This window comes from Fonsecaea pedrosoi, assembly GCF_000835455.1.
Source record: "Fonsecaea pedrosoi CBS 271.37 unplaced genomic scaffold supercont1.5, whole genome shotgun sequence".
In the NCBI taxonomy this organism is placed as follows: Eukaryota; Fungi; Ascomycota; class Eurotiomycetes; order Chaetothyriales; family Herpotrichiellaceae; genus Fonsecaea; species Fonsecaea pedrosoi.
Window position 1 is genome coordinate 3,671,172 of NW_013550611.1, and position 17,217 is coordinate 3,688,388.

General features: G+C 53.6%; 7 protein-coding genes across 7 annotated transcripts; 5 read left to right on the top strand and 2 right to left on the bottom strand.

The window, feature by feature from the left end:
- Positions 1-303: 303 nt before the first annotated feature.
- Positions 304-1,026, top strand: Z517_08810 (3,4-dihydroxy-2-butanone-4-phosphate synthase; the record flags this gene model as incomplete). Its single annotated transcript, XM_013427324.1, has 1 exon — positions 304-1,026. The coding sequence occupies one exon, from the start codon at positions 304-306 to the stop codon at positions 1,024-1,026; it is 723 nt and encodes a 240-aa protein (XP_013282778.1).
- A 1,523-nt stretch (positions 1,027-2,549) lies between these two features.
- On the top strand, positions 2,550-3,305 carry Z517_08811 (uncharacterized protein; the record flags this gene model as incomplete). The annotated part of the gene is made up of 1 exon (XM_013427325.1): positions 2,550-3,305. The coding sequence occupies one exon, from the start codon at positions 2,550-2,552 to the stop codon at positions 3,303-3,305; it is 756 nt and encodes a 251-aa protein (XP_013282779.1).
- A 719-nt stretch (positions 3,306-4,024) lies between these two features.
- Z517_08812 (uncharacterized protein) lies at positions 4,025-4,723 on the bottom strand (the record flags this gene model as incomplete). The annotated part of the gene is made up of 1 exon (XM_013427326.1): positions 4,025-4,723. One exon carries the CDS (start codon positions 4,721-4,723, stop codon positions 4,025-4,027), a length of 699 nt encoding a protein of 232 aa, XP_013282780.1.
- Positions 4,724-5,479: 756 nt separating this feature from the next.
- Z517_08813 (uncharacterized protein) lies at positions 5,480-11,627 on the top strand (the record flags this gene model as incomplete). The annotated part of the gene is made up of 2 exons (XM_013427327.1): positions 5,480-5,768; positions 5,827-11,627. 2 exons carry the CDS (start codon positions 5,480-5,482, stop codon positions 11,625-11,627), a joined length of 6,090 nt encoding a protein of 2,029 aa, XP_013282781.1.
- Positions 11,628-12,578: 951 nt separating this feature from the next.
- On the top strand, positions 12,579-13,899 carry Z517_08814 (uncharacterized protein; the record flags this gene model as incomplete). Its single annotated transcript, XM_013427328.1, has 2 exons — positions 12,579-13,239; positions 13,412-13,899. The coding sequence occupies 2 exons, from the start codon at positions 12,579-12,581 to the stop codon at positions 13,897-13,899; spliced, it is 1,149 nt and encodes a 382-aa protein (XP_013282782.1).
- A 604-nt stretch (positions 13,900-14,503) lies between these two features.
- Z517_08815 (uncharacterized protein) lies at positions 14,504-15,105 on the top strand (the record flags this gene model as incomplete). The annotated part of the gene is made up of 2 exons (XM_013427329.1): positions 14,504-14,589; positions 14,772-15,105. The coding sequence occupies 2 exons, from the start codon at positions 14,504-14,506 to the stop codon at positions 15,103-15,105; spliced, it is 420 nt and encodes a 139-aa protein (XP_013282783.1).
- Positions 15,106-15,849: 744 nt separating this feature from the next.
- Positions 15,850-17,112, bottom strand: Z517_08816 (lipoyl synthase, mitochondrial; the record flags this gene model as incomplete). Its single annotated transcript, XM_013427330.1, has 1 exon — positions 15,850-17,112. The coding sequence occupies one exon, from the start codon at positions 17,110-17,112 to the stop codon at positions 15,850-15,852; it is 1,263 nt and encodes a 420-aa protein (XP_013282784.1).
- Between the last annotated feature and the right edge of the window lie 105 nt (positions 17,113-17,217).

Below are 17,217 nucleotides of genomic sequence, written 5' to 3' on the forward strand. Positions count from 1 at the left end.
ACAAAAAGGAAGAGAAAAAGTTCGGCGGCCTCGGACAATCAGCCTTTTGCAGAGGTTGTGAGGAGGAGGACTGTTACATCTACTTAATCGCTTAGGATACTTAGTGCTGTCCCAGGCACTGTCTGGTGGCCCTTGTTTCGCTGCAGGAAAGCCAAGAGAGGGAACGTCGCAAAGACAGGAGACCATTTTCACAGGAGTAAAAACACACACAGGAAAGAAGAGCACCGACTGCTCACGAGAACATAAAAGCTCATCACTTCCTCCTCCAGTCGCCAAACTCGCTTCACCAAGGTCCCACGAAATATGCAGCCCCCCAGCAATTTGCCCAAAGGCTTCGACTCCATCGAGTCTACCATCGAGGCGTTCCGCAACGGCGAGTTCATTGTGGTACTTGACTCCCAGGATCGCGAGAATGAAGGTGATCTGATCATCGCCGCCGAGGATCTCACCACCGAAAAGATGGCCTTCATGGTCCGCTACACCAGCGGTCTGATCTGTGCTCCCATCACCTCTCAACTCGCTGTTGAGCTGGCACTCCCGCAGATGGTGGTGGACAACGAAGACCCCAACCGTACGGCCTACACCATTTCGATTGACTCGAATGACGAGAGTGTCACCACCGGCATTTCAGCCCATGATCGTGCCTTGACCTGCCGCACCCTCGCCAGCAAGAAAGCCACCGTCGACAGCTTCCGCCGTCCCGGCCATGTCTTCCCGCTTCGCGCTAGGGACGGAGGTGTCCTGGAGAGAACTGGCCACACCGAAGCAGCGGTCGAGTTCTGTCGCCTAGCGGGCAAGCCCTTAGTCGGGGTCATCTGCGAAATGGTTCATGACGGAGAGCCTGTCTCGGGACAGGCCGCCATGCGCGAGCCCGGTATGATGAGACGCGATGCGTGTCTAGAGTTCGGTCGCAAGTGGGGATTGAAGGTTTGTACGATCGAAGACCTGGTCGACTATGTGCAGAAGGAGAAGACGGTGAGGAATGGCAATGGGCATGTGACCAACGGGGTTAATGGCCATCATTGATGGAGAATTTTGAACACGAGAATCACGAGCGTATTGCTAGACATGGATTTATAAGATCGCGTACAATGAATGATTGCAATCTACTGAACTTATGGAACCGACAACCTCATGTGGAGCGCAGTTTCATCCCAGTCACGTAGTAAATCCAACACAAAATGAGGCCAAGCTGTGGATGACGTCAAGCCGCTTGACCTGCTTGTTACACGCTTTTCCTCCTGTGCATTTTCTGTGTCTCGGTCTCTCGGTCTCTTCTCACCTCAGCACTTGATAGCATCGTCGCATCCACCACGGGCTAATACAACACGAGTACCATTACAACTCACGCTGGTGACGCTTCCCCATGTTTTGGTCCTCATCCGATCCTACTAGTACTCGGAATGAAATCTCGCCCAACAAAACTATACAGATGACTGTCACAACCCGCAGGACATTCTCCTTGTGAAGTGACTCGAGACTGGACTGTCCAAGAATCAATCTCGCTCGATCCTTCCATAACAGGGCTGGAACCACTCTGACTACGAGGACTCGTACACCTCCATCCCCGGGCGGCAAGGCGCAGGCTTGGGGGGTAATTGTGTCGGATTTTACCAATTTTGGTGGTTGCCTCCCCCGGGATCAACCTCGTCCTCAGAAATCCACGCCGCGCCCCAATGCAGGCAAAAAAACAATCAGTTAGATTTGGACCCTGGCTAACCTTCCAAGATAGCAAAGAGGCCACCACAGGCTTCTCTTCAGTCAAGTTCAACAATATCCTCGTACCCCTTCAGGCGCTCGTCTCTCCTGCGGGCCAACCCCATCTTCGACGGACGCCTCGACAAGGCCGACGGTGTCGCTTTCAGCAGCCACTATCACCAAATCGCATCGCCCCCAGTCTCAGCCTCACGCTAAGCCGGACATGTTGCATGTGCCCGAATAAGATAGTCGAGCCTGGGATTTGCTTAGGATTTGGATCCTAAGGCCCCCTCCGCTCTCCGAACATGGTTCTTCTCTCTCCTTCATTCCTATTACTTGCACCTTGCTTTTGCCTTTCTGGTTTGCTGTTTTCGTGAGTTCCGCTGGAGCTCGGCTGAGTCTCACGTGGAAGAGTCGGACACATCTTTGGAGGCTTGTCTTGCCGTGGTATCTATTTCTCGCGACCAAATAAGGAGCCTCGTGTTCGGCTGCTGTCTCTCACTCTCCTCCTCCCCTCCCTTTGGCTCTTCTCTCCCTTGACTGCCCACCGATAACATATGTACGTACATAGGAGTTAGGAGTACATGCCCTTGTCTCCTGCAGCATTTCTTCACTTCTACTTTGGCTACATTGTCTCGGCTATTGTCTTTCAACTGAGTGCAACTAGTGTACCACACAGCATCATCCCAGCACCGACTCTAGAGCTTAGCTTTCAATCCGCATTACGACAGGCGTTTCTCTCAGTTCGCTTGGTACAGACTTACACCATCAAGTTTCTAAATCGCAAAAGCTTGTTTCGAAAAATTTAGCAGAAAGAATTGTTTTGCTTATTGCATTGAGCAACAGACTCAATGGCACCCACCATTTCAAATCTCTTCCCTCGACAAGGCTTTGGTGGCAATGGTGGCCCAGGCGATTTCGGCGACGACAGAGGCCCAGGTAAAGGGAGCGGAATCCCGATAGCGGCAATTATTGGAATAGTGATTACAGTTATCATCGTTGGGCTCATTGTTGGCTTCTTCATCTTCAGACACCTTCGACTCCGTCGCAACAGAGCCGCAAATGGGTCGATCAACCTCCGATCTGCAACATCCAACAACCCCACAACTGGCACGCCAGCAACCGACCCCTTGAAATACGGCGCCAGTAGTGGTGGGGGTTATACCGCCACGGCCGACCAAAACCAGTCCCTACTGGGCAACGCAGAAGCGCCTGCCATCGTGATGTGGGATCCCAACGCCTCTGACCACGGCGGCATCGGCTCCACGCAGGACGGATTCGGGTACGATAACAACCTGAACCTGCAACGACCGGCCAGCGTCGCCAGTTTCTCCGCCCCGCCTCCGCGGTACGAGGAAGCCACCAACAGTACTGGAGGACTTCCCGCGCAAGCGCAAGGCGAGGCCGCGAGCTACTACAACCCGGCGGTATCAATGGTCCAGGAACGCGGGGCCAGTCTCACCAGCCAAAGCGAGGCCCAGGGGTCAAGAACACGCGCCTTGAGCGTCGACCAGCGTAGCGTCAACGGGGATCGGAGTCGGAGCATCTCGCGGTTCAGAGAAGAGGGCATGGTCGACGTCAGCGTCAACGTCGAGACGAAAAGCTGACGGGCCGTGCAGTTTGGCCGATAAATTCTTGTTTGGATGTTTTGGTTAGCCATTGACTTTTCGTCTACACACAGCCTGTTCAAATGTTCAATGTTCACTGTTTCGAGACGGCGGTCAAGTGCGGCGGGCATGACGGATGATGATGCCTCACTCACACCGTTAACGTCTGTATGTATGTATGTACTTACCTTACTGCCTTACTTGCACGGAGTTCCGGGGGAAACATCACCGAATATGATACCTTGACATCTTGATATATGCATGGTATGGTATGGTATGCTAAACAATGAATGGATTTACTCATGTATGGGCATGGAATACTTTGAATGCTCTGAACATGGTACAAAACTTCTTTTTATTTGCCAACACCTTTATGATTCCGTGCTCTATAAGGCGCTAATAAAAAAGCTGGTTGATATATTATGGGGGTATCCTTTTTTCGGTTGTCCTCAATTTTCCCTGCTTCAAAGGGCCCAGGTCCGCACACCCGGTCCCTATCCAGCGTGAAACGCCTGCCTGATAGCGCCGTGACTTTTCTGTATGCAAGTCTGGGTTGAGAGCAAAAGATCTGGTGGTCGGCCAGCCCCGGGAGTGGCGACGAGCTCAAAAGGTGCACATTGCATGGAAAGAAGGGCAGAAACCCCAACATCAGCGTGCACAGATTATCATGGTGCTGTTATCGCAGAACGCCACCAAGATGATAACGCCACCGTCCCGGCTTATTTCTTCACCTCTGGCTTCTTCTCCGAGTAATCCCTAAATAGACCCTGCATGTGCACGTTCGTGATCTTCTGGCCTCTGCGGACCTTCCTCTTCTCCTTCTTAGGTTTCACTGCCAGATCTGTCCGAGCCGGCTCTCCCGTAGACTTGTGATTCATCTTACGAAGCTCTTTGATTGTGTCCTCGACGCTCGGCAAGGGGATCTGGTTCCAAAGGTCCTTGAATTCTTGATCTAACGGCGCGTGGAGGGTAGGGTCGTCGATCCAGACCATTCTCGGGTGGTGGTCCTTCTTGTTGCGAGTTACGAGCAATCGGTGCTCGGTCTCGAGTTTGTCAATGGCGTCTTCAACATCGGCCCAGCCATCCTTTAGTTTCGACACCTGGATCCCCATCGCCGTCTCCTGCTTCTGCAGGAACTGGAGTAGGGAGTCGGCATCGGTGATGTTGTGCTCCGGCTTGAACAGGAAGCTGTCTGTTTCCTTGTCATATGTGACTTTTGAGTTGGCGTTGAGGACGGCCAGGAAATGCTGGACAGTGGTCTCATCGCGTCTCTGGACAGGCAAGACAAAGGTGATCAGGTCAGAGGCTGAGATGCGCTCGGGGAACTTTTCACGCAAGCGGCCAACGGCGTACACAGCGTTGGTGCGCACATCTGTCCCCGCCGGATCGGTCACCGGTGGTGCGTAGAAGGATGTCATATTCAGTGGCTGAGGCTATTCAGAGTGCGAATGTGCTTCTCTTTGTTTGGTGATTCCCGCTGGTTGCGGCGGAATGAGAGTGCGGGTGCGTGCGTGAGGGAGGGAGGGAAAGGGAGGCCTAGTCAAAGGATCCGCTTCCGTTTGCGGTGGAGAATCTATCTCATTTCGAAATAGCGAGCAGGTGACAGAGCGAGTGAGCCTGTCAAAGAAGACTGAGCATATGAATGAGCGATGAAGTTGGAGGAGGCTGATCAAGCATGTGAGATCCTCTCTGTGGCTGTTAAGTCATGCATGTGAGTTAGACGGGGTGATAGGCGTGGTGAGAGGTGGGGTCGCAGGTAAAGCGAGTCCGAACGCCCCAGGTGAAACGATTGGGCCACTAGGCTTACATAACTAGGCTCCTGCAGGCTAGCCGAACGCCTACAAGGAGATCCGTGGGAAAGCCCCCAAGTCACGTTCTTTCAGTTGCCCGCGCCGCCCGCTTCTCTCTGTTTAGAGATTCATTCTCGTGCATCTCCAATTTCATCTTGCCCTGCAACATTCCACCTCTTGCCATTCACCACGTTCGCTCCCTCTCTTCTTCTTATCCGTCGCTTGCGCAGGCAGCTTCTTGCGCCATGGTGAGACGGGCCGAAGTGACTTTCATCTCACCCTGAAGTTGCGCTTGTGGTGGGCGCATTCTTCACTTATACTTCATTTTTCCCTCCTCCGCCCTTGACGAAACAATTACGACGCTACAAACCCTCCATCATCACGATGGCAGCCGAAGTGGACGTTCGGGGCATCTCTGCCTTCTCCTCGCTTCCTGAAACGTCTCTCACGTCCCTCATCAGTCAGCCAACGCCCGAGCTCGTCACTGCTCTTCTTCGCGCGATTGAGGCCAAGGTGAAAGAGTTTGAGCAGACCAAGTCTCAAAAGGTCAAACTCGAAATCGAACTCGAGACCGTTGTTCGGACAAGTGAGTCCAAGGCAAAAGTTTTACAAAACTCGCGCGACAAGGCCCTTGCGGAGTCAAGTAAACTGCGCGTCGAGTTGCAAACTTCGGGTACGATGATGATGATTCTCGCTGTCCCTTGCGAGACTTGCTGACTTGTATATCACAGAAAATACACGTTCAAGATTGGAGACTGAGCTCGAGCAATACCGTGCTGCCAAAGCAAATGAGAGTTCCGAAATCAACACCCTCACGTCACGTATCTCCTCCCTGGAAGCGTCCAACAGGGACACCTTGGCTTTGCTCGAAGCTAAGAATGCCGCGTATGAGAATATTTCCGAGGACCTTTCGACGCAGCACTCAAGGATCGCCGAATTCAGAAAAGAAATCAACCAATTGGAGCTGCAGGTGCAGGCCGCAAATGCGACCGTTGCGAGTGCGAAATTCAAAGAGCAGTCACTCCAGCAAGAAGTTGAAATGCTCCAGAAAAACAATGAATGGCTAGAGACTGAGCGGAAGATCAAGGCCGAAGAGCACACCAACTTCCGGAAGGAAAAGAATGCACGGATCTCAGAACTCTCAAGGTTGAATGAGCAGTACATATCTGAAGCCGAAACTCTGAGACGCTCCGAGACTTCGCTCAAACAACGCCTGGAGGAGCAGACGGCTAGGTTTGAAGAAACGTTGGAGGAAATGCAGAAGATGCGAGAAGAAAAGATATCTGCCGAGGATGCGTTCAGAGTGGAACTGGAGAGTGTGAACCGTCTGGCTGAGCTGCAAGCGGCTTCTGCCGAGACAGCTAAACAGCGCGTCCAAGAGCTCTCTGCTGCTTTGGAGGAAGCCCGCGAAGAGGCCGCTGAAGAGATTGGCACCATCCGCGCCGAGATCGAAACCGAGCACAATGACCGGGTCGCTGCTGAACAACGTGTGGCCGAACTCGAGGAGTCTCTGCATCAGATGTCAAGTGAACTGGAGCAGGCTCGAACGGCAAGACAGAGCACTCCTCAACGTGCAACTAACGGCTCAGGTATCACGACACCACTTCGACTTGGAACGCCCAGCGGTATTTTCTCTCCAGCATCCGTATCGAGAGGAAAGTCCCAGATGACCATGACTCAACTTTTCTCGGAGTACAAGAAGCTTGAAGCTGAACTAGCCAGCGAGAAGCGTGCTAGAGAGCAGTTGCAGGAGAACCTTGACGCTATGGTCGACGAACTGGAAAACAACAAGCCTGAAATTGAGGAGCTACGCGCTGACCACGCTCGATTGCAGAGCGAAGTTATCGAGATGTCCGCGATTGTCGACAAGACAAACGCTGAGCGAGATACCACCGTGAAGGAGCTGAGGAACTGCCAAGGCCAACTTGAGAGCAAATCACGCGAGGTCGAAGTTCTGGCTCAACAGCTTCGAGACAAGGGTTCAGAAATTCGGTACCTTCTCGTCGAGCAGTATGTGCGCGAACGAGGCGAAGCCCTCACTCGAGAAGATTTTGAGGAGCTGGAGAGACAGAGTGAGGCAGCAATGTCGCAGGACATGGCAAATCTCTCCGAAAATCAGCAACTAATCAACCAACGACTCATTGTCTTCAGAAACATCACCGAACTGCAGCAACAGAATGAGAATCAGCTGAAGACGATCCGAAATCTAGTTAGCGAATTAGAGAGCAACGAAGCGAAGGATCGAGAACAACAGAATCATGCTCTCAGCCGCGAACTAGAACAGGCTCGCGCACAAATCGCCTCATATCAGGACGAACTGAGGACCATGGTTGCCCAGACCAAGAGCTTCGTCAAGGAAAGAGACATGTTCCGGAACATGCTGACTAGGCGAGGTCACTTGCCTAGCCAGGTTCAACCGAACGACTTCTCCCGATCGTTGCCAGTCCCCAGTGGAGAGTCTCCAGCAGGCTCAGTAACTGGCGGCGAATCCGACTACGCCAAGCTACTCAAAGATCTTCAACATCATTTCGATTCGTATCGACAGGAAGCCTCGACTGACCACACTGCCCTCAAAAATCAGGTCGCCGAGCTGAGCAGGAAGAACTCTCAGCTGCAAACCGAAATCAGTCGGACTGTCGGGCAATTGACGGCTGCAAACCAGCGATATGAAATGCTACAAGCTAATTATAACTCTTTGAAGAACGAAAACAGTGAGGTCCAGAAGCGGTCATACATCGCCATGGAAAATGCTACCAAAAATGAGCTCAGGACCCAGCAAGTTGCTGAAGAGCTTGTTGAGGCGCGTAATCTTCTTGACAGCCTGCGCCGCGATTCAGCGAATTTGAAGGCCGAAAAAGACTTGTGGAAGAGCGTCGAACGTCGGCTGATCGAGGATAATGAATCTTTGCGAAACGAGCGAAGCCGACTGGACAAGCTCAACGCAAGTCTGCAGACGATCATCAATGAGCGTGAGCAGGCAGATTCCGAAACACGACGTCGACTGCAATCCCAAATTGAGTCACTAGAGTCAGAACTTCAATCAACCAAGAGAAAGCTCAATGACGAAATCGAAGTAACCAAGAAGACTGCTCTACGACGGGAATATGAGCATGAACAAGCACAGAAGCGAATCGATGACCTCGTTACCAGCCTGAGCACGACGAAAGAAGAATTGGCATCGGCAAAGACGGCTAGAGACCATTTGCAAGCCAGGGTTGATGAGCTCACGGTGGAACTCCGGTCTGCTGAAGAGCGCTTGAAAGTGCTGAGCAAGCCCGCAGAGCCTACAACAGAGGCAAGCGGTCCCGAGGACAACGCTTTGAGCAAAGAACAAGAACTTGCTGTGGAAGTGTCGGAACTCAAGCGTGATCTTGAGCTCAAGGTTTCGGAACTTGAACGTGCCAACGAGCAGGTGGAAGTCTACAAGAACATTAGTCAATCGAGCGAAGAACGCCTTCAAGAACTAAGCGAAACGAACGACCAGTATCGTGAAGAAACAGAGGCTGCCCTTGCTGAGAAAGACGCAAAGATCAAGGATCTCGAGCAACGTATCGAGGATATTTCCGCTGAACTCAATACCACCAATCAAGAACTGTCACGCCTGCGGGACGAACAAGCCGAGTTTGGTCGAAAACTCGATGAGCAGAAAGCAGGTTTCGAATCCGAGATTGAGCGGCTGAAGGAAGAGGCGGAAAAGAGTGCAGAGCAAGCTCAATTCAATCTTGAGGCTTCGAAAATTCAAGCCCAAATTGCCACAGAAGCTCAACAAAACTATGAGACTGAGCTGTTGAAGCACGCCGAAGCAGCCAAGACACTCCACATTGTCAGAGACGAAGCCAATCAACTCAAACTACAGATGGTTGACCTGCGAACACAAGCCGAAACGTCCAAGGCCGATCTTGAGAAGAAACAAGCCAGTTGGGAGGACATGAGAGAACGGTATGAGAGAGAGCTTGCAGACCTCAGAAAACGACGTGAGGAGCTCGCCCAGCAGAACAGCCTATTACACGGTCAACTTGAAAGCGTTACTCAGCAGATTACGGCTCTGAAACGTGATCGTGCAGCCCTGGCAGAAGACGTGAATGGAGAAGCGCCTGCCCAGCCCTCCGCGGAGCTTGACAAACTGCAAGAAGTCATTACCTACCTCCGGCGAGAGAAGGATATCGTCGATGTTCAATACCAGCTCTCGGTCCAGGAAGCCAAGAGGCTACGGCAACAGCTAGACTTTGCACAGTCGCAACTGGACGAGACGCGACTGAAGCTCGACCAACAACGACGATCTGAGGCTGATGCTGAACGCAATGCTCTCAGCCACAACAAGCTTATCGAGACTCTGAATGAGTTGAACCTGTTCCGCGAAAGTAGTGTTACGCTGCGAGCAGAAGCAAAGCAAGCCACTCAAGCATTGGCCGAGAAAACTCGACGCGTGGAAGAGCTAGAAGGCGAAGTTCAGTCTTTGCACGCCCGTGTTGCTGAGCTGGAGAACTTACTGGAGTTGAAAGAGGGCGAATTGAAACTGAGTCAAGAAGACCGGGACCACTGGCAACAACGCACCCAGAATATTCTCTCCAAATACGACCGTGTCGATCCAGCCGAAATGGATGCTCTTAGAGAGAAGATGACCTCCCTCGAGCAAGAGCGTGACGAGGTCCGGGTAGAGCTCGACAAGGCCGTTGCCGAACGCGACGAGGCTCGTACAGCGCTTCAAGCACAGATCGAGAGCACACAGGCAGCAGTCGACTCTGCTAAAGGCGAGTTGAAGACGAGATTGGAGACGCAGTTCAAAGGGGTCCTCAAAGAGAAAAACAATACGCTACGCGAAAGAAAGGTCGAGTTTGACGCCCTCGTGGCCGAACGAGATGCGTTGCACACAGAGCTAGATTCACTGAAAGAACAACTCGCAGCCACTGAAGCACCTCCTCTCGCGGCACCAGTTCAAGTCAATGGCGAACATGCGGTAACTGACGACGCTTCAGCTGTGAGCGGTACAAGTGGCGCCGACACGGCCGTACTGGCAGCTAGGATCAAAGAACTGGAGGAGTCGTTGGCAGAGAAGACCAAGGAACTGGACGAGTTGAACTCTGCACTGGAAGAGAGATTCAAATCAAGAGTGGCAGCTAATGAGGCCATCCTCAATAAGCGGCTGGCCGAGTTTAAGCAACAGGCCCAGCAAGCGAAAGTGGCTGCTCTTGAAGAGTTGACGGCGAAGCTGAATGCCCAGCACCAACAAGAACTTGAGACGCTCAGAGCTACGTCCGTGCCTGTTGCCAGCGAGCTGCAGAAGCCGTCCGAAGAATCAGCAGGCGCCCCTGCTCCTGTAACCAACGGCGAGATTTCTGACGAGGTGTTGCTGTCTCTGTCGGAAGAGAAAGTTAAGTTACTCGTGAACAAGAACGAAATTGTACGACGCATTGTCCGAAACAACATCAACAAAGGATTGGAGAGAGAAAGGGAGAACATTCGGAAAGAACTAGCGGCATCCCAGAGCTCCCAGAACGAAGGGGCTCCTGCGGGACTGCCTGAGGACATGGAAGAGCGGCTCAAGGCCGAGAAAGAAGCGGTCATCAAGCAGAAGGAGGCCGAGTTTGAGACAGAGAAAGAGGCTTTGATCAGACAGTATGAAGAGAAGTTCGCTCAGGAAAAGCAAGAAATGACCAGCAAGCACGAAGAGGAGCTCAAGACTCAGAAACTCCAGTTCGACGAAGAGTCGGCGAAGAAAATCGAAGAGCAAGTCAGAAATGCTGAGCAGTTGGCAGAGAAGCGAGGAACTGTCAAACTTAACATGTCTCAGAACAGAGCAGCTCTGGCAACTGCGAAACTGGACGTGGTGAGAAAAGCAGCTGAGGAAACTCCTGAAAAGCCGGTTGGGGAGGTATGGCAAGTTGCCAAAGACGCCAAACCCACAGCCACGGGCACTCCAGCAGCTCCAAAGCCGGCTGCTCCTCCAGCTCCTCCAGCTACTCCGGCCACTCCAACCGCACAAAGCGTCGCGAAGCCAAACGTCCCTGCCAAAGCAGATGAGACGATTCAACCTCAGCATGCGGCTCCCGAGCAAGCAGCAGCAGCCCAACCTGCTTCGCAGCAACCTAAGCCAAACCCACCCCCGCAACCTGCGCCGCAGGCCAGTCCTGCTCAATCTGCTCAACCGCCTAAGGCCGCTCAGCCCGCTCAGCCTGCTCAGCCCGCTCAATCCGAAAATGCAAAGCAGTCTCAACCCGGGGCGGCCTTGATGCACCAACTTCAGTCTGGTATTCCACGGGGTGGATCGAATCGTGGTCGAGGAAGCGGCATCCCAAGAGGACGTGGAGCACCCCGAGGCGGCCGTGGTGGTGGCCCAAATGTGCACACCGGCGGTAATCAACAGACAGGCCGAGGTGGAGGGGCCAATAGTCCGAACCGAGGAGCGTTGAACCCGCAAGCCGCTCAGTTTACTCCCGGTGGTGGAAACAAGAGAGCTCGAGAGGATGGTGAGATTACGGATAATGGTGGGCAAGGGAAGAGAATCCGTGGCGAAGGAGCTGCGGCACAATAGCGGCTTTGCAAGCTCAAATCCTCTGCCAAAGGAGTTCAACAATATACGGATGACGGCCTATTGCATGTTAATGGTAACGGCAGCCGCGGGCTGGGTCTCTGGCATCTGATTAGAACAAGGAAAATGGGCGAGAGCTGAAGAGTATTTCAGCCCGTGAAATGGGAAATGGAAATGGAAATGCATTGGGGGAAAGAGTGTCTACTATGTTCTGTACAATAAAATCTACGGGCTCGCTTTGAGCAGAGGTTTTCTACCAGATTTTCAATCCAATCATTAAGGGTCTTCAGGAAGCGAGAGGTGTCTATACACACGTGCCCGGTACTTGTATACCTCGTATAGAACTCGCAGAAGGATATTTACCCACTGTCGGGAACAACCCACATGTCCCACCACCACCGCCACCACCATGACTGAATTCCCCACAACACGAGGCTGTTGGGCCAAAAGGGGCTTGAGGGGGTATAGAATACGGAGTATTCCTCTGTAGTATTGAGGCGGGGCTGGTGTAAGGTTGTGTAGGATGTGGGGAGTGGGATGGGACACGTGGATTTGTATCTCTAGGAATTCTCCTAGACATCATTACTCGGTAGCTTGACGGGAGAATAGTAATTGTCCATCCGGTATACTTATACACAGCTTGGAGGGGTAACAGTGCGAACGGCTCAAAGTCCAAAAATTTTGTCAAGAATCCATGAACACGAGGAACTGGGGACCTCGCCCTCTCCCCCGTCCAATGGTAAGCTCCTGCGAAATAGGCGTCAAGAGCAATGACCGGCGTCATGCATGTGAGGTCCAAGGGCGGGGAAAGGAAAAAAGAAAAAGGAAAAATCTTGGGTGCTAGCCAGCAGCAGACACGGTCGATTCTATTCTCACGACTCTCCTCGAAGTCCTTTTGTCTTTCTCTCTTCTCCAGGAACAAGTCTTGATTACATACACAAGTGAAGATCCAAGATGCCAATCCCCACCGAAATCGTCGGGAGTCTTCCTCGACCGGCGTACCTCCAAAAGGCCTTTGCCGACTACGACGCCGGCACCATCACGCGCGACGAGCTCGTCAAGGCCCAGGACCGCGCGGTCGAGGACTCGTTGAAAAACCTCGCCGCGACCGGCGAAACGTTGATCACCGACGGCGAGCAGCGGGCGAGTTCGTTCGCCACGTACCCCATCACCGACACCCTCGGGGGCACGGGCCTGTCGGAGAATCTGGCTGCCGACGGGCAGTACTTTGCCATCTTTGACGATGGCCATCACCGGCAGCTGCCACGCCTGGTCAAGGGCCCCTTTCGGTACAAGACGTACGCCTACGAGAACCTGAAGCGGTCGATGCCCCTGGCCGGTGGACACGCCATGAAACAGGCCGTCATCGCCCCGTCCATGATGTACCTGCTGTACCCGCTCGACGGGTCCGTCGAGGGATACTCGCGCGAGGACTTCGAGAAGGACGTCGTCGCCGAGTGCGAAAAGGACATCCGCGGCTGTTTCGCCGCTGGGGCCAAGCGCGTGTCCATCGACTTCACCGAGGGGAGACTGGCCGCGAAGAATGACAAGAGAAACCCCTGGACGGGGAAGCATTTGTTGCAAAAGTTCATTGACCTGAACAACCAGGTGCTCGGTAAGTGAGCCTGATATCTATGATGTTCAAGGCGAGAAGAAAATCCTTTTAGATGTAGAGACAGGCACACAAGAGATGTGGTCGCACTTTGGCTGGTATACAAGTTTTTTTGATGTGGTACTGACATGAACTCCCCTCCCCACCTCGGCGGTGGCGGCGGCGAGATACACAGACCGATTCACACCCGAAGAACGCAAGAACATCGGCATCCACACCTGCCCCGGTGGGGACTGCGACTCGGTGCACTCGGCCGACGTCGACTACCACGAACTGTTGCCGTCGCTGTTCCAGATGAACGCGGGCTACTTCCTGATCCAGCTGGCGTCGGAGAAGAACAAAACCAAAGTGTACGAGGAGATTGGGCGCACGATCCGCCGCGACGCCCGGGGTGTCAAGCAGGTCGCGTTTGTCGGCGTCGTCAACCCGCTCAACCCGGAAGTCGAGACGGCCGAGCACGTCTGCGAGGCCCTCGTCGAGGCGGCCAAGTACATCCCGCCGGACCAGCTGGGCGCCACCGACGACTGCGGCTTCAGCCCCTTCAGCATCGACGTCAAGCCCAAGCACAAGAACAACCCGGACTATGCGCGCGAGGTCGCCTTTCAGAAGATCGCCAGCCGCGTCAAGGGGGCCAGGATGGCGAGTGAGCGGCTGGGCTTGTGAGGTGTCGTCTATTTAGCACATGGATGGGGGATACATCCCAGGTGGGAGCACACTAGGCACATGTGTATCCCGTACATAAAAGTCGAGGCAACCCCAAAAAGCCTCATCCCAATTTTCAGTCGTGGTCACAAGCTATCCCTACGTGGGCTTATCGGGTACCATGAACATAGACCATGATCTTGGACAATTTCGAAAAAATCAATAACAAAAGAGACTTTGCTAAATATGTGTGGAGGGTAAAGTACCTTGTACTCTTGACATGTCATGGGTTTGTCGATGTTCAGCCTTGGCCCCAGATGTTGTCGAGTCTCAGCCTTGCAGCCAGCCGGCCATATTCCCCGCCCCGCCTGCTGCTGCGCCCTTGCTCGCTTGCTCGCCTCTCCTCATCTCTCGACAGACCACATTCCAACCACGGTGTTATCTCCTCGCAACCTCAACATCTCTATCATCAACTCCTGTACTCGTGTATATCCTCACGTTCCCAATCCAATAATCCTCAAACCCGAGCATCCCCAACTTTGACACGACGACAAGCGACCTCTCATAACTCCCGCTTGCGCGCTTGAACTTCACTTCCCCCCAGAAGCGAGCAAGTACATAAACCATGGATAAACCTCCTCCATCTGCTAAACCGTCGCCGTCCCAGGGAAAGGCAAACTACGTGTCCTCGTCGGGCCATGTTCTAGAGAGGTGATTAATCCCCTGCTCCTCCTCCTTCTCCGCTTCACCTCCTCTCGTTCTACAACCCCTTCCAGTCCACACTGTTCCCTATTCCATAAAAATAGCTATATTCTCTTTATCCCCGGCCGTTGTTAAACCTTCCCATCTACACCAGTCGTTCGTATGTGTGCATGTGCTGACTTATATATCAGACCACCCCTCTCCGCCCGCATCTCCCGCTTCTCCGACGACCTGTACAACTTCCTCGGCCTGTACCTTGTCTCCCTCTTCTCGCTGGACCCCTACACGGCCGCGCAGAACAGCCAATTCAACACCCGCGGCCGGCCCAACGCTTATCAAGACCGTCCGCGCTGGGGTGCGGGGAGTACTACACGACTCGGCGGCGGCGGGGGCAGCGGCGGTGGTGGCAGTGGTGGTTCTTGGGGAAGAGGTGGAGGTGGTGGTGCCGGCGGTCCTGGTAGTGGGCCGAGGAGGATGGGAGGGATCGACGACGTGCGCGGCCCAGAGTGTGGAAGTTGTGGGTGATTACTGCGGTCAAACAAAAAGGGCATTATGCGCAGTGAAGATACGATTGGAACCCCCCCCCCCCCCCCCTTGACTGGGACGAGGGTGGAAGAAAGGGAAATGAGATCATACAAGAATAAGAGGAGAAGAATGTACTCGATGCGCTAACCTTGACACTCGAGGAGAGCTGACAAAAAGGACGAGGACAACGACGAAGACATGGTTTCCCAGCTTCTTCTACCCGGCGGTGGGGATATCGGCGGTGGTTCGTCTCTCCCTCTCCGTCCAAGGCCTTGTGTGCCGGGACCCCCAAAGCATCGAACATTTCAAAAGGGCAAAACGACGGGGCTTTGAGAAACGGCACGCGATTGACATGGACCGTTATTGCAAGGAGACCCGGTCTGCTCTCTCGTGAGTGACGGAACTGCACCACCACCACCACTACAAACACAAGGGCATTTTTTATAACGGAGCGCTGGAAGGGTTACTGAATGGGCGTAAGATATCAGGCAAATACACAAAGTAGGATGATCCCATACTGCAAAAAGCGGATCTCTACCAATATGAAAGCGGGCAAAATGTAGAAACGTATCAGCAACACTGGCCTGACATTTCTTCTGTTGTCGAGATATCGAGACATTCTCGATCAAGAGGTCGTGGATAAATGGACAATGACCCAAAATATCCCTTCGCCCTCTTCACCTTCATACGTATATTATCCCAAGGAAAATATCAAGTACCGAATAATGCCCTAGCTCGTACAAATCAAAGCTTTCCAATCTGCACCTCCTTCACGTCTATATCGCCCGCCAAATCGGCGGTCGCCGTCTCTCCCCTGCCAGCTCTCCTCTTCTTCAGGACATTCTCGATAAATGCTTCCCCGGCTTTGTAACTGCTCCGCACCAGCGGGCCGCTCGCCACGTACAAGAAACCCATTTCCAGCGCCCGCACGCGCCACTGCTCAAAGACGTCCGGCGTCACGTACTCGTGCACGGGCATGTGTCTCTTTGTGGGACGCATATATTGGCCAAACGTGACCACGTCGACGTCGACGGCGCGCAACTCTCGCAGCGCAGCCCACAGTTGGTCCTCGGTCTCGCCCAGGCCCAGCATGATGGATGTCTTGGTGATGAGACCTGGTTGTGCTGCTTTGGCGGCTTCCAACACGCTAAGCGATTGCCGGAATGTTGCTCGGCGGTCGCGCACCTGAGGCGTCAATGCCTCGACAGTCTCCACGTTGTGCGCATACACATCCAATCCTGACGTCGCAACAAGTTTGACCATGTCTAAATCCCCCGCGTAGTCGCCGGTAAGACACTCGACCAGAATAGCGGGCGCCTTGGATTTTATTTTGCGCACCGTCTCTGCAAAGTGGTGCGCTCCTCCATCCGCCAGATCGTCTCGGTCAACACTTGTCAGAACGACGTAGCCTAGACCCCACCGCGAAAGCGCTTCAGCCGTATGTTCTGGCTCATGCGGATCCAACGGAGGAGGAGCCTTTGACGTCTTGACACTGCAGAAACGACAACCCCGGGTGCAGGTATCGCCCATCAACATGATGGTCGCCGTGGCCGCGGACTTGCTGCTCCCTCCCCAGCAGTCGGAGATATTGGGACATCGGGCCTCCTCACACACAGTATGTAGATTCAGACCGCGCAAATCATTTTTGATCTTCTTGTAGGAGGAGCTGTCCGGGATCGGCGTCTTCAGCCACGAGGGCAGACGCGTGATTTTTTTCTGCTTGCCCTTCGGCCCCACGAGAGCAGTCTTCAGGGCGTATGCTTCCGAGGGTTCCAATGGCGGCTCCTTGCCTGACACAAAGTCGGAAAACGAAGGCCCAGCATTGAGCTTGTCGGCGAAGGTGGTCGCACGCACTCGTGGTTTGCTGGTGGGGAGGTCATCAGTCGTGGTGGCGAATGTCCGCGATGCAATCGAGGCTGATGTCGAGGTAGCAGGAAGGAAGACTTTGAACGGAGAAGACCATGGATGGCCGTTTAGACAGCGGTAGCGGGGGACTGTGGTAGCCATGGTCGAGGGTGATGGAGATGATGGCAATGGTCCTGGTTGAGATGTAGCAGTGGCGGGACAAAGGGCGTTGACATATTCTTGCGGTTTGAATGGCTCAAACGGGTC